The sequence below is a fragment of the Leucopleurus acutus genome, assembly GCF_964270905.1.
Source record: "Leucopleurus acutus genome assembly, chromosome: 2".
Lineage (NCBI taxonomy): Eukaryota > Metazoa > Chordata > Mammalia > Artiodactyla > Delphinidae > Leucopleurus > Leucopleurus acutus.
Window position 1 is genome coordinate 173,012,188 of NC_139143.1, and position 12,352 is coordinate 173,024,539.

Sequence of the window (12,352 nt, forward strand, 5' to 3'; positions counted from 1 at the left end):
GTACCAAATGCAGACCAAGGAAGGGCCAGGACGTCTCCCTAAAGTTAGCAGGGAGTCATAGATTAATACAGGTCCCTAAGGGGAAATCTGAAAACTTACTTGTTGTAGTTCTTGGTGGCCTGCACAGCCTGTGCAATCAGCTCCTGGAGATCCAAGGGCAACAAATGCAGATCACCCAGGACCCGGATACATACCCCATGCTTCTGCAGTTTCTCCCTGATCAGGGGGGAAAGGAGGCAGGTTTGGGAGGTGGGACAGAGCACCTGCTGAGCTGGAGAAAGCAAAATGCTTAGCTGATACTCAATTACCAGTTTTTGAGTGCCTTCCTGTGTGTCAGGCACTGATCTACAAGTACTATTTCACTGAATGCCCTCAACAACTCTGAAGGGAGTTTACTACATTCCCTGTTCTACAGCGGGAAACTGAGGCTCAGATAGAATAGTTAGATAGGGATTGCCCAAGGTCATACAGCCATCAAGTGCTGTGTCGGGACCGAATCCCAGGTTTGCCTGATTTGAGAACCCAAACCTCTTTACCACACATTACACCACCTTGTGTGTCCTTGTCGACAAGTTGCATTTCACGTGTTCTGTGCTGTTTGTCCCATTTTGATAGGTGAATAAACTCCTCAACAGCAGGAGTTGTATCATTGGTTACTTTTGTAACATCTAACATTAATTATATGTTTACTAAGTGCCAGACATTGGTCTAAGTGTTTTACATGCATTCCATCCTTACATCAACCTTTGAGGCAGACACCATTATCATTCCCCTTTTACAGACGAAGAAACTGAGGCACAGGGCGGTTAAGTAATTTGTTCAAGATCAGACATATATATATGGAGGCAGTGTAATGTTGTGATTAAAAAGACAGGCTCTGGAACCAAACTCCCTAAGTTCGATTTCTGGCTTTCTACTCACCAGCTGTCTGATCTTGATCAAATTACTTTGTTCAAATGTTGCTTTGAATAAGAATACCTAGATTCAGGAATTCCACGGTTCCTCCGTGGTTCTACTACAGGGGACATGGGTTTCATCCCTGGTCGGGGAACTAAGACCTTGCATGCTGTGTGGTGTAGCCAAAAAAAAAAGAATACCTAGATTCAAGCCCTAGTGCCTAGTGCCACCGATTACTATCTGACCTTGCATAACGACCCCTGTCATACTGTGAAAGTGCTTATTCTCAGACATCAGGCACATGACCTGAGTAAGAAGGTGTAAAAGCCCTGGCAAGGAGCCAGGAGATCTGGGCTCCCAGCCTGGCTCTGCCACTAGCTAGCTGCGTGGCCATGGGCAAACCTTTCTCTTCTCTTCACCAGGATTAGTTTCCCAACTGATGAAACTGAACTAGGCCAGTGGTTTTCCAAACTTCTTTTAGCCAAACAAGTCTTTCTTCAAATCAAATCTTAAACAGAAGCCCAACATATAAAATAGATAAATGCAAACAAGCACTGTATACCCCATTCCCTCTGGGTCCTTGCATGCCCACTCCTTACAACTATGGGGTTCTGTGGCACATTGCTGGAAAACCACCACTAAGGTTTCTTCTTGCTCTGCCTAGGACTTAATAACCTAAGACCATCTTCTCTACTCGTGACTGATTAGAACAATCTCAGGAGCACTTCTACTGCCATGCATTTTGATCTTTCAAGAAGTGTTAAGACTGCTTCTTGTCTCTACAGCAGACAACAGCTCAGCTCTAGAGTCAGAAAGACCCTGTGTGTTTTGGCTCTGCCTGTCTGATAGCTGTGTGACCCAGGATACACCCCTAAACTTCTCTGGTTTTTACTTTCTTCCTCTCTACAAATGGGATAATAATATCTTTCTCACAGGATAATGTGAATTTTAAATGAGAGTACATGTTAGGCTCAGGGCCTGACACATAGTATAAGCACTTAAAAAAGGTAAGATTAGTGTGAAGTACAGAAGAATTTGAAGAATTTAAACACCTGGAATGTGGCCCCATTACCTCTGTCCCCAGCCCCTTGGGTGTGAATTCTGAGCCACAAGGGAAGGAGTAATGTCTGTGGCCCAGAGACTAATATGGATAGAGAGAAGCCTGGCTATGCTCCCCGCACCCTGACCCACACAGGGATGGAAATGACAGACCTGTCCCAGGCCCAGCTCCACTAGAGCTCTAAGCTCTCTGTTCTCTCATCTTCCTGGTCCTGGTGTGGGGAGGAGCTGGGCAGAGAATGGTTGTAATGAACGCTTTGGGGCAGTCCTGGCTGAAGAGGGTTCCACGCTGTGAAACAAATAATCTCCACCAAACTTCCACTTTGCCCCATTCTGGCTTTGCTCCCTAAGTTAAGCTTAAACTTAGTGATAGCAAGAACAGTACTGACTCATCCCCATAAAGGGCTTTTATGCATCATCCTGTCCCGTCCAAGGGTATATGCAGGGAAGTACAGTAACTTTTTAGGGATGACTGCACAGCAGAAAATGGCTTTTTCAAAGTCTCTCTCACTCTACTTCCCTGGTCACAGTTCACTGGTCCTGGGGTAGAAATCTGAACTAAGTTGGACCAATTAAGGGTTTTAATTCATTCTGAGCAGCTCTCTTGAAGAAGACAAAGTTAGCCTGTGGAGCAAAGGAAATAAATGTCTGAGGAGGCTCTACCTAATCGATTTCAATTCCTGGCTTCGGTTTTGCCTGAGGTTGGCTATCTGTATCCTTGAATTCTGTGAAATACCTCTATATCCTCAAATAAATAAGGAAGGAAGGAAGGGAAGGGAGGGAGGAAGGAAGGAAGGAAGGAAGGAAGGAAGGAAGGAAGGAAGGAAGAAGGAAAAACTAGCTTGCCATATTTGCCACTGAAGAGGTCTAACTAACAGTAGAAGGGTTTAGAGTTCCTCAACTAGCCTCAGAAAAGACAGTTAAGGGTTAGGTAAGGCTGGAGGAGGTATAAGAACACAGGCTCCCCCTCTGACAGCATCTTACTTTTCTTCCATCAAGCGGCTGAACTTCTGCCGGGCCAGATCCATTAGCCCATCTACCTCACTCTTGGAGCGTTTGAAGTTCTCAATGCTGAATGCGTAGACCGTCACCTCTAGGACGCCCAGGTTCAAACACCAACGCAGAGTCTGAGAGGGGAGAAGGCAAGGAGCTAGGGTACAAGGAAAGAGCAGGAAGGGAAACAGGAGATGCCTCAGCCCCGACTCAGTGAGAGACAGACTTTTCTCCTCCCCAAACTGGGTAAAGCTAGGATAATACCAATGCTTCTCTCAGAATAATGAACCAAATAAGCAGAAAGCCACCACCTGAGAGACTGAAAAATGTGAACTTAATGAGTACTATTATGCTGATGCTACTGTGGTTTACTGGAAAGAGCTCTTCACTGAGAGAATAAAGATCTAGGTTCCAGTCTCTCACTCCATCAAGCACTTGCTATGTGACTGCAGGCATATCATTTAACCTCTCAGGGCCTAAGTCTCCTTATCTGTAAAATAGGATCACAATCCCTCCCTCACAAGGTGGCTAAAGATACATAAAAACACAAGGTATTATCACTCACAGCATGACATCATTATTCCAATAGACTGAGAGGCTGATGAGTTATAAGAATAAAAGCAACAATTGCACAGCTGTGTATCATTTAAGTCTGCAAAGGGTTTTCACATACATCATTTCATTTGATTCTTCAAGCTACCCCTTGAGAAAGGAATTATTGTTTTCATGCCTACTTTAGAGATGATAAAATTGAGGCTCAGAAAGTTGAAGACGAGTCAAAAGTCCACAGCTCTACCATATGAATCCATTATATGAGGTTCTAGAACAGCAAAAACTCATCTAGAGTGATAGAAATCAGAAGGTGAGGGGGAAGGGGAGGAGAAGAGGAGGGAGGACAGGGTTTGACTGGGAAGGGGCACAAAGGAACTTGCTAGAGAGATGGAAATGTTCTATATCTTGACAGGGGTGTGGATTAGACAGATGAATGCAACTGTCAAAACCCCAAATCTGTGCATTTCCCTGTATGAAATTATACCTCAACGAAAAAAGAAGTGAAACTCAAATTTAAACTCAGTCCTTTGGTACGGTACTGCTCTAACCCAGTGCCACTAAAGGTGGAGAACAAACTGAAGATGAGAATAACAGTGTTGAGATGGGGAGCCTGGAGGTTAAAGGTAAGGGACAGAAGACATTCAAACAGAACTGAAGAAATAAAGCTGAAGAGCTACCTTTCTAATCCCTTATCAGACATACAAACCCATTCACTGCCACCTCAGGAAAATTACCAGCGCAAACCTGACACTTGAATAGGCTTGGGACCTGAAGATCTTACCAGGCAGCAAACTTGGTGGGTACACCTGGGTCGGAGCCCACCACTGACCTCAGTTAATACAGGCTAATAACAACAGCTTCAATTTTTTGAGCACATCCTTTATGCCAGGTCTTGTGCCACATGCTTTTCATTGTGCCATCTTGTTTAATCCTCATGTAATCTCCCCATTTTACAGATGAAGGAACTGAGGCAAGGGGAAGCTACGTAACTTGTAGCAGGTCACAGAGCCAGGAAGTGGCAGAGTAGGGGTGCCAATGAGTTCTGAGTGACTACAGAGCTTAAGCACTAGGCAAAACCTGCCTCTTAGTCACAAAAGAGAAGCTGAGATCAACAAACCTGAAGACCTCAGTGTTGGAGAGAACCCCACAACCACTCATTCAAGGCAAAAAATATCACTGCCCTGGCTTCAGGACGTGTTCCTGTGCCAAGAAGCTGGGATCCGTGGGCTACAGAGTTTCACAAAGATCGACATATTCCATTCTTATTGATAAATTTACTGTTTCCCAATTTGCAGTGGGCATTAAAACCATAAAACGTTGATGACGTTTGGTTGGAGTGATGTCCTGGTTTGTCTGGCACTCTTCCTAGTTTAAGCACTTAAAGGCCTGTGTCCTGAGAAACACCTCAACCTCAGGATGGGTAGTCACCCTCTACCTTTGCTCTGGAAATGTCACTTCTAAGAATTTATTCTAAACTAGTACCATTTATAATGTCCAATAATAGTGGAGCAGCTAAACAAACTATGTCAGATCCTCAGGAAAAATGTTCCACAGCCATTAAAACATATAGGTAGAAAGCCATAGATCAATCTAGAAAAATACTTGCCAAAATGTCAAGAAAAAAATAAGGTTATCAAAGCTATAGATGTAATTTTATAAATGTTAAGTCATGTTGAACATATTACAAGGATTGGGATGAGGCACAGAAAAACATAAATTGTTGATTAAAGTGGTAAGAGGAGACAATTTTGTTCTTATTTCTAATATTTTGCGATGATTCACTGGATGACTTAATTTTCTGTTAATGTTGATATGAGATCTATGGCTAGCAAGCAAGCAATAAAACAGACAAACAGCTATAAAAAAGCACTCTCAAACCACAGCAAACTCAGGGCCTGGTTTTCTAGCTATAATCCAGTTCTCCACAGACCATTCACCTTGGGTTCTGCAACGTGTACCCACCTCAGCCAGTTTGTTGAAGCCCTGTGAGTGACCCTCTTGCCTCTCCACTTGGCACTTCTTGGCATAGCGACGGTTCCCATCCATTATAAACGCAATGTGTTTGGGCATTGGGCCTGCCTGTGAAGTAAGAAGACAAATGAACACATCACATACTCCTCAGAGATAAAGGGAGACAATATTCCAAGCTGACAGGCTTGAGCTATATGATAAAAGCCCTGAGGAAGGGAACTGGGTATTCCGTACTTTTAGCTCAATACATAAGCATTAAGCACTTTTATTCATTTTTATTTATATGTTTATGAGCCCTTACTACATGCCAAGTACTATGCTGAGCTTTTCACATTTCATCTTAATTTTTTATCATACAAACATATGAAGTAAATAGTGTTATCTTCATTTTATAGGTGAAACAACTGAGGCTCAGAGAGGTCAAGTGACTTGCATAAGTCACACAGCCTAGAAGAGACAAAGTGGGGATTCAAATTTAGGTCTATGTGCTTTCAGCGTTCATCTCCTAACCATATGCCTTTAACCACCACCTTGGTTTCGTTAGCCTTCAACTGGAAGGCACAGGAAGGATATTGATGGGTATGGCCAAATGTTAAGGGCATCCTCCACATAAAAGAGGCATACACTTCTCAGTTGTATCCGAGTCCTGTCACACAGGAATGGGGGCCTCATATTGTTGGATCTTCTTATTTTACAAGAGAAGCTAGTCAAGATTTTTATAAAAATTTAAATGTCAGGAGCCATTTGAAAACAAACAAAAAAGACATTTTGGGGGCAAACAAAACTTCTTACCTGGCCTAGAGCAGACTTTTGTTGTCTATCATAGCAAAAATTCACTCCTTGGGCTATTTTCCCTCACTGGAGGGGCTCTTCATAGACCACTTCCCCTGCATCTCCCAACATTTTCTACTTTTGTCCCTCATATATAGCCATAAAAAAAAAAAATTCCAGTAAAGTCATGCAGCTTGTTCTTCCCAACATGTGACCGCAGTGTTTCCTTGAGGAGATGCTTTTCTATTTCCTGGACTGCCTGAGATCACCTGGCGTTTGTGTGTGAGTGTATGTATGGGTACAAGGCTTACTTACTCATAAATTCACTGCTACTTGCTGCTTGACAGCCTGTGGCTGAAAAATAAAACCAAGCTGACTGGCTCCAATATCAAACCTTTCATGTGAGGAGGATACAACATTGCTGTGATTCCTAGAGAAAAAGCTGAGGGAAGATCTAGGGAGTGGAGTGTAGGAAACAGAGTGATTGTAGTCTTGAAATGATTGAAAGACAGCCCCAATAATAGTAATTAAAAACTGCTAGACACAGTGCTGAGTGTTTTCTATGTAGTTTCATTTAATCCTCAAAATCACCATATAAAGTCACATGGTTAATAAACAATAGAATAGAACTTCCATTCATGTTTGCCTCCAGAACCCTCTTAACCATTATGCTCTACTGTCACATCAAAGAAAGATTAGTTATTTTATCTAAACCCAGAGGTCAGGGACTTCCCTGGTGGCGCAGTGGTTAAGAATCTGCCTGCCAATGCAAGGGACAGGGTTCGATCCCTGGTCTGGGAAGATCCCACATGCCGCGGAGCGACTAAGCCCGTGGGCCACAACTACTGAGCCTGAGCTCTAGAGCACGCAAGCCACAACTACTGAGCCCGCATGCCACAGCTACTGAAGCCAGCACGCCTAGAGCCCGTGTTCCACAACAGAGAAGCCAGCACAGTGAGAAGCCCATGCACTGAAACAAAGAGTAGCCCCCACTCACCGCAACTAGAGAAAGCCCGCACACAACAATGAAGACCCAATGCAGCCAAAAATAAATTAAAAAAACAAAACAAAACAAAACAAAGCCCAGAGGACAATACTAGGAATAAAAGATCAAAGTTCTAGGGAAACAAATTTCAGGAAGATCTAACAGTCTATAATGCCCAATGATATTGGGAGGTCTCAGGCTTCCTGAAAATGTGAGAGTTAGGACAATAATCTGCCAGAAATGTAGACCTGGAAGTTACCTGAAATTCTAAGGCTCTTTGATACCATTGCTAAATTCTACTACAAATCCATAAATATCATGGGTTACCCAGTTTTTATAACAGGTTTTAATATAAGATTACCCAACGAACCAAAAGGCCAACTGGTGCATTGGGCCACTGCTCACCTTTATGATGTTGGCACAGAACCGCTCCCAAAACGACAGCTCTCCTTCCTTGATCCATGACATAGTTCTTGCCTCAGCAGAAGAAGCACAGAACAATTAGTCACCAACCAGGTAACCTTGTATAAACAAGACAGAGAATTAGAAGTCACCACACCTGCAAACAACTATGGCTGACTTGCAGGGATTCACCAAAACGGTAGAGATCAGCCAGCATTAGAATCCAAAAACACTGGCCCTGGACTTCCCTGGTGGTCCAGTGGCTAAGACTCTGCGCTCCCAATGCATGGGGCCCGGGTTTGATCTCTGGTTAGGGAACTAGATCCCACATGCCACAACTAAGAGTTCGCATGCTGCAACTTAAGATCCCGTGTGCTACAACTAAGACCCGGCAGAGCCAAAAAAAAAAAAAAAAAGAAAGAAAAAGACACTGTCCTAAGCCTCTAGTCTTTCATTACCCAGAATTTATAAGCCAATAGGACCTTTGGGCGCAGAGGCCTTTCCTTGGTTCTATGGGCTTGGTGGACCTTGCTCCCATCCCCTTTTTTCTCAGAGTCTGCACTGCCTTTTTCTGAACATGTAAGTCTGCTTCCTGTCACATCGTAGTGCCTACATCCTGATCCTTCCCCCTTCTTCCTTCTCCATCTTCCACCAGGCTGTTTCCCACTCTCGGGGCTCCGGGTCACTAACCCCTTCAGTTGTTGCACCCGTTACCTCCTACCCCAGAGATTTCCCAATTATTTACTCCTTCACTTGTATCTTCCACTGTCCCCTTTGTCTCTCCCACAGCTGCCTCCCGCTCAGTCATCTCTCTCCTCTTCTCCTCTAATCCACCCCCTGAATCCAGCACCTTGACAGGCTCCGCCGGCACCTTTCAACAGCTCGAGGGGACCGACACTTCCTCACGACGTGGCGCTGGAAGAACACGTCATCGTTGGGCGCTGGGACACGCTTCTGCCGTCACCTAATGGGCGGGGCACTGACCTGCGCCTGCGCGCTCGGAGGAGGAGCGGAGCTGAGCTAGAGTTCTCGGCTGTTCGCACTCCTGGGGCGGGGCAGGTTGGGGTGAAGGGGGTAACCGCGCGGGCTACCCGGCTCCGGGCCACGTGCGAGGGACCCGGCTGGGGAAGGCGGGGTTCAGGCCACCTGGGAGAGCCGAGAAGTCTGTAGACAGGCGGGCTAGGTTACGGGGCAAGAATTAGGGGAGCCCCACCTCAGAAATGCTGGGACTCCTTAGCCACTGGTGGCAGTTTGGACTTTTGAGAAAAGGGGTAAGGCGGCGTCCTGCTAGCTGGAAGGCCGCTACACTGGCTTTAGAGCTCTGGTACAAGTGTTTTTTGTTTTTTTGGTAGAAGTCTTAAATATCCTGTTTTTATACTGTTTTGTCTTATTTAGTGAATTTAATCGTTTGCGAAGTTCCTAGCCGTAGTTAGCCTCACAGGGAGGGCACTTAATATCAGTCCATTTTGTGCTGATTTAAGGCACTCAAGATTTTGGGATTTGCATTCTCAGGACCTACCCAAAGAACTCAAAAAAGGGTTAAGGCCAGAAAGAACTCTAAGAATGACTTCTAAAGTTTAAGAAAGGCCATCAACTAACCCTGACAGAAAAATCAAGGGCATTCATTCTGTACCAAACCTTTAAAGAAAAGGGTTGCAGGAATTTGAGGCACTAACTCACAAAAGATATTGGGAGTTTAGTTTTCTTAAAATGAGAGAAGGGGAAAAAAAAAACTTTACCATTTTCAGAGAACCTTCTTGTAGTTTCTTACTTTGGGTTGCAGTGTCAAGGAAACAAGGCAAGAGATGCTGTAGTCATGACTCCCGATTCATTACTTTTGTCTTCCACTCTTTCTGATGAAAGGGTTATTTTTAACAGAGTGAAATGATCAAAGAATGCCCTCCAGAGATGAGTAACCCACCCATGAATGGTCTCTTAAGCTTTTCCATCCTTCCTGCTTTGCATGTAGGTTAATAAGTTTCTGCCTAGCTGATTACTTCAATTTTGCAGGAAAACCATTTAGTGAAGTCCAGTAGTAGCTTGCTACTTTTAACATCTTCCAAGGTCAGCTTTGACTTTTGGTAGGAAGTCCCTAGAGGGATATATGAAACTTCTTACCCTTGTTCTGTTAACGTTTCCATGCACTTTGGGTGATAGTTGGTATGCCTCCAATCAAGTCTTTCTTTTCTAAACCCTCCTTCCCTTAGGGGGAGCTAGATGTTTAAAAATACAGTGTTCATCAGAAGGCTAGTGAACTTGTTAACATGTGTTTATAGCTGGTCAGTGTATCTCCTCTGGCCTCAATTTCAACAGTTTCCCCTGTATTTCCATCCCTGGGTTGCTGCAGGGGGTTAATTAATTAAGATTTGTAAAGGGCTTTGAGGAGCAAGGGACAAAGTATTATTAGGGTCTCATGCCCCAAGCCATGGCCCCATCCTTTCATCCCAGTCAGTGGCACAGGCAACCCCATTCTTATGCATGCCAAGCCCTTAATCCTCTCTTGAATGTGGCAGCTTCCAAGGAAAGGACAAGAGGCCTTAACTAGAAACAAAAATCCACTGTAATGAGGTGCTAAAAAGACTGAACTTTCAAGATTCACTCCTAACAAAATGGCTGAACAGAAAACTTAATGGTTCTTGTGACTTGAGTCCCAATCCAAGAAAGTGGAAATAATGGTAGGAAGAAAGCACCTTAAATATCAACCAAGGAGATGACAGTTTCGGTACCAATAAGTCTTTATTCATTGTATTTTCCCAAGGAAAAGAAGGGGAAGGGAAAGGGGTCAGCATGTGTGTTACAAAATGATAGCAAATGGGAAAGGAAGTACCTGGCACAGCAAAATCAACCAACAAATAAACACTGCCCAGATGGGGTCGCCAAAGCCCAAGGGGGCTCAGTCTCCTGCAGTTCAGTAATGAGGGGAAGGGATGAAGAACAGGTACATGCTTTTCTACCCTCCCTCCCTCCCCATAAATTCAAGATTTCACACAAAGCTTTGGTTTCTAGCAGTAAACATGGAGTTACATTCGTCCGTCTCCTATTAAACAATTTTGTGGCCACTTTGACATAAGTTTCTTGCACCTGCATAAAAGTTCCTGAGTGACTTGACTATACATTCATCTTTCCTTTCGTGGTCTCCCAACCCCACTTTCTACGTGGAAGGCCCCCTCGTTGCTCCTCTCTACCCTAGGATTAGAGATTAAAGTAGGTTTTAATCAATGCAAAGACAGCAGTCTGTTTGGAATGAATCAAATCAAGGAATGGTCATGACTCAGGAGATTGAGAACAAGGGATGGTGAGTTCTTAGCTTCTTCAGGATTTTTGCACAAATCATTTAATCACAGACACCCCACAAATTAAACGTATAGGTGTATGGACTATTTTGGGGGAGGGCACGAAGGGGGAAAGAAGAGGGGGTAGGAATACAGTGTTTAGGACAGAAAATCGTGTTCGAAATAGGAAACAGGGGAAGGGGAACACAAAAGAAAGTGTAGTTCAAGACCTCCCACTTCAAGAAGAGGGGCCCCCAAGTTTATGTTTCAGATCTTTTTGGCTGGTGCAGACCTTTTGTCAAAGATGCTTTGGCTATTTTTCTCAATATAAAAAGAAGTTTGTAAACAATAAAACCCCAAAAGAACATGGAGAAGACCAACACATTATATTTACACAAACTAGGCCACCTAGCAATCACCAAATCAGCTACTTGTGAAGTCCTACGAAGTCCAGACAAATACAATAACTAGAGGGGGGCAGCAATTGGGGGAGACAAGAACCCAGGATCAGACACACATCACCCAATGCGTTCTATTGCATTTGCCCCGTTACAACACAGTGAGGTAGGTTTGCAGTGATCTCACAGCATGTAAACGAAACCCCCTTTTCTCCTTTAGCTACCATGACACTCATTACTGCTGCAGCAGGGCAGGACACTGGCTCTGGGAACCACAAAGAAGCCATCACTGATGGTCTCTCTGGAAACCAAGGAGGAAAAGTCCAGAATTGTTAAAGATTAAGGATCTTGTCCTTGCTTCATATATCCATCCCTGGGCAGCTCGAGATGGGTACAGAGGCATCGTTCTTAAAACCTGTCCTTACCAACTCACAGTTTTTACAAAAACACATACAATACACCCTGTTGTGTATGTTAGGCCTAGCCCAATCCACTGAAGGATGGACCTGGTATGTAAAGCAAGTCCTATGCCCTGGGATTACAGGTCTGGAACAGGAATCCTTTATCACACATACAGATGACCTCTGCCTAATCTTGGCTTCCCCTCTCTGCACCTTGTACCTGGCCCAGCCTCTCCTAACCTCTCTGTACCACCTTTTCCTGTTCAGACCAATTTCCAACCTTTCAGTAGAAGGAGACCAAGCCATGGGGCAACCCAGTTAAAACCTAGTCTCCCATGAAACATTGAAGATGGAGGGGTTTCAAGAGGACACTGCGGCAGAAAAGCCAGCTCTAGTTGGCAAAAATGAGGTAGTTCAATAGGCTCTACGCTCCAAACAGTTGTTCCCTCTGGTGATAGAGCAACAGAAAGTATTCCTGCTGTGCAGACCGGGAGCTGCTGCCGACTCATCCCTGAGATTGCTCACGTACCTGAGAACACAGTGCAGGAATGAGGGCCTTAGATTAAAATACACAAAAATACAAAACCAGAATATTTATATTATGAAAAAAAAAAGTTAAAATGCACAAGATACGTCATTCGCACACAGCTA

At 44.2% G+C, this 12,352-nt stretch overlaps 1 protein-coding gene across 2 annotated transcripts in view; it reads right to left on the minus strand.

Annotated features, from left to right (window-relative positions):
* Positions 1-8,544, minus strand: part of DHDDS (dehydrodolichyl diphosphate synthase subunit) — a 28,278-nt gene extending 19,734 nt beyond the window's left edge. Inside the window, exons 1-5 of one of the 2 annotated variants that reach the window (XM_082832841.1) lie at positions 8,481-8,544; positions 7,634-7,749; positions 5,464-5,580; positions 2,941-3,083; positions 100-216 (exon numbers count right to left, since the gene is read on the minus strand). In XM_082832841.1, the coding sequence (XP_082688967.1) occupies positions 100-216; positions 2,941-3,083; positions 5,464-5,580; positions 7,634-7,696 (440 nt within the window). In that variant the 5' untranslated portion in view covers positions 7,697-7,749; positions 8,481-8,544. Of the gene's footprint in view, positions 1-99; positions 217-2,940; positions 3,084-5,463; positions 5,581-7,633; positions 7,750-8,480 lie in introns of those variants that run through there. The other variant, XM_082832842.1, reaches the window with a different exon arrangement.
* Positions 8,545-12,352: the final 3,808 nt, after the last annotated feature.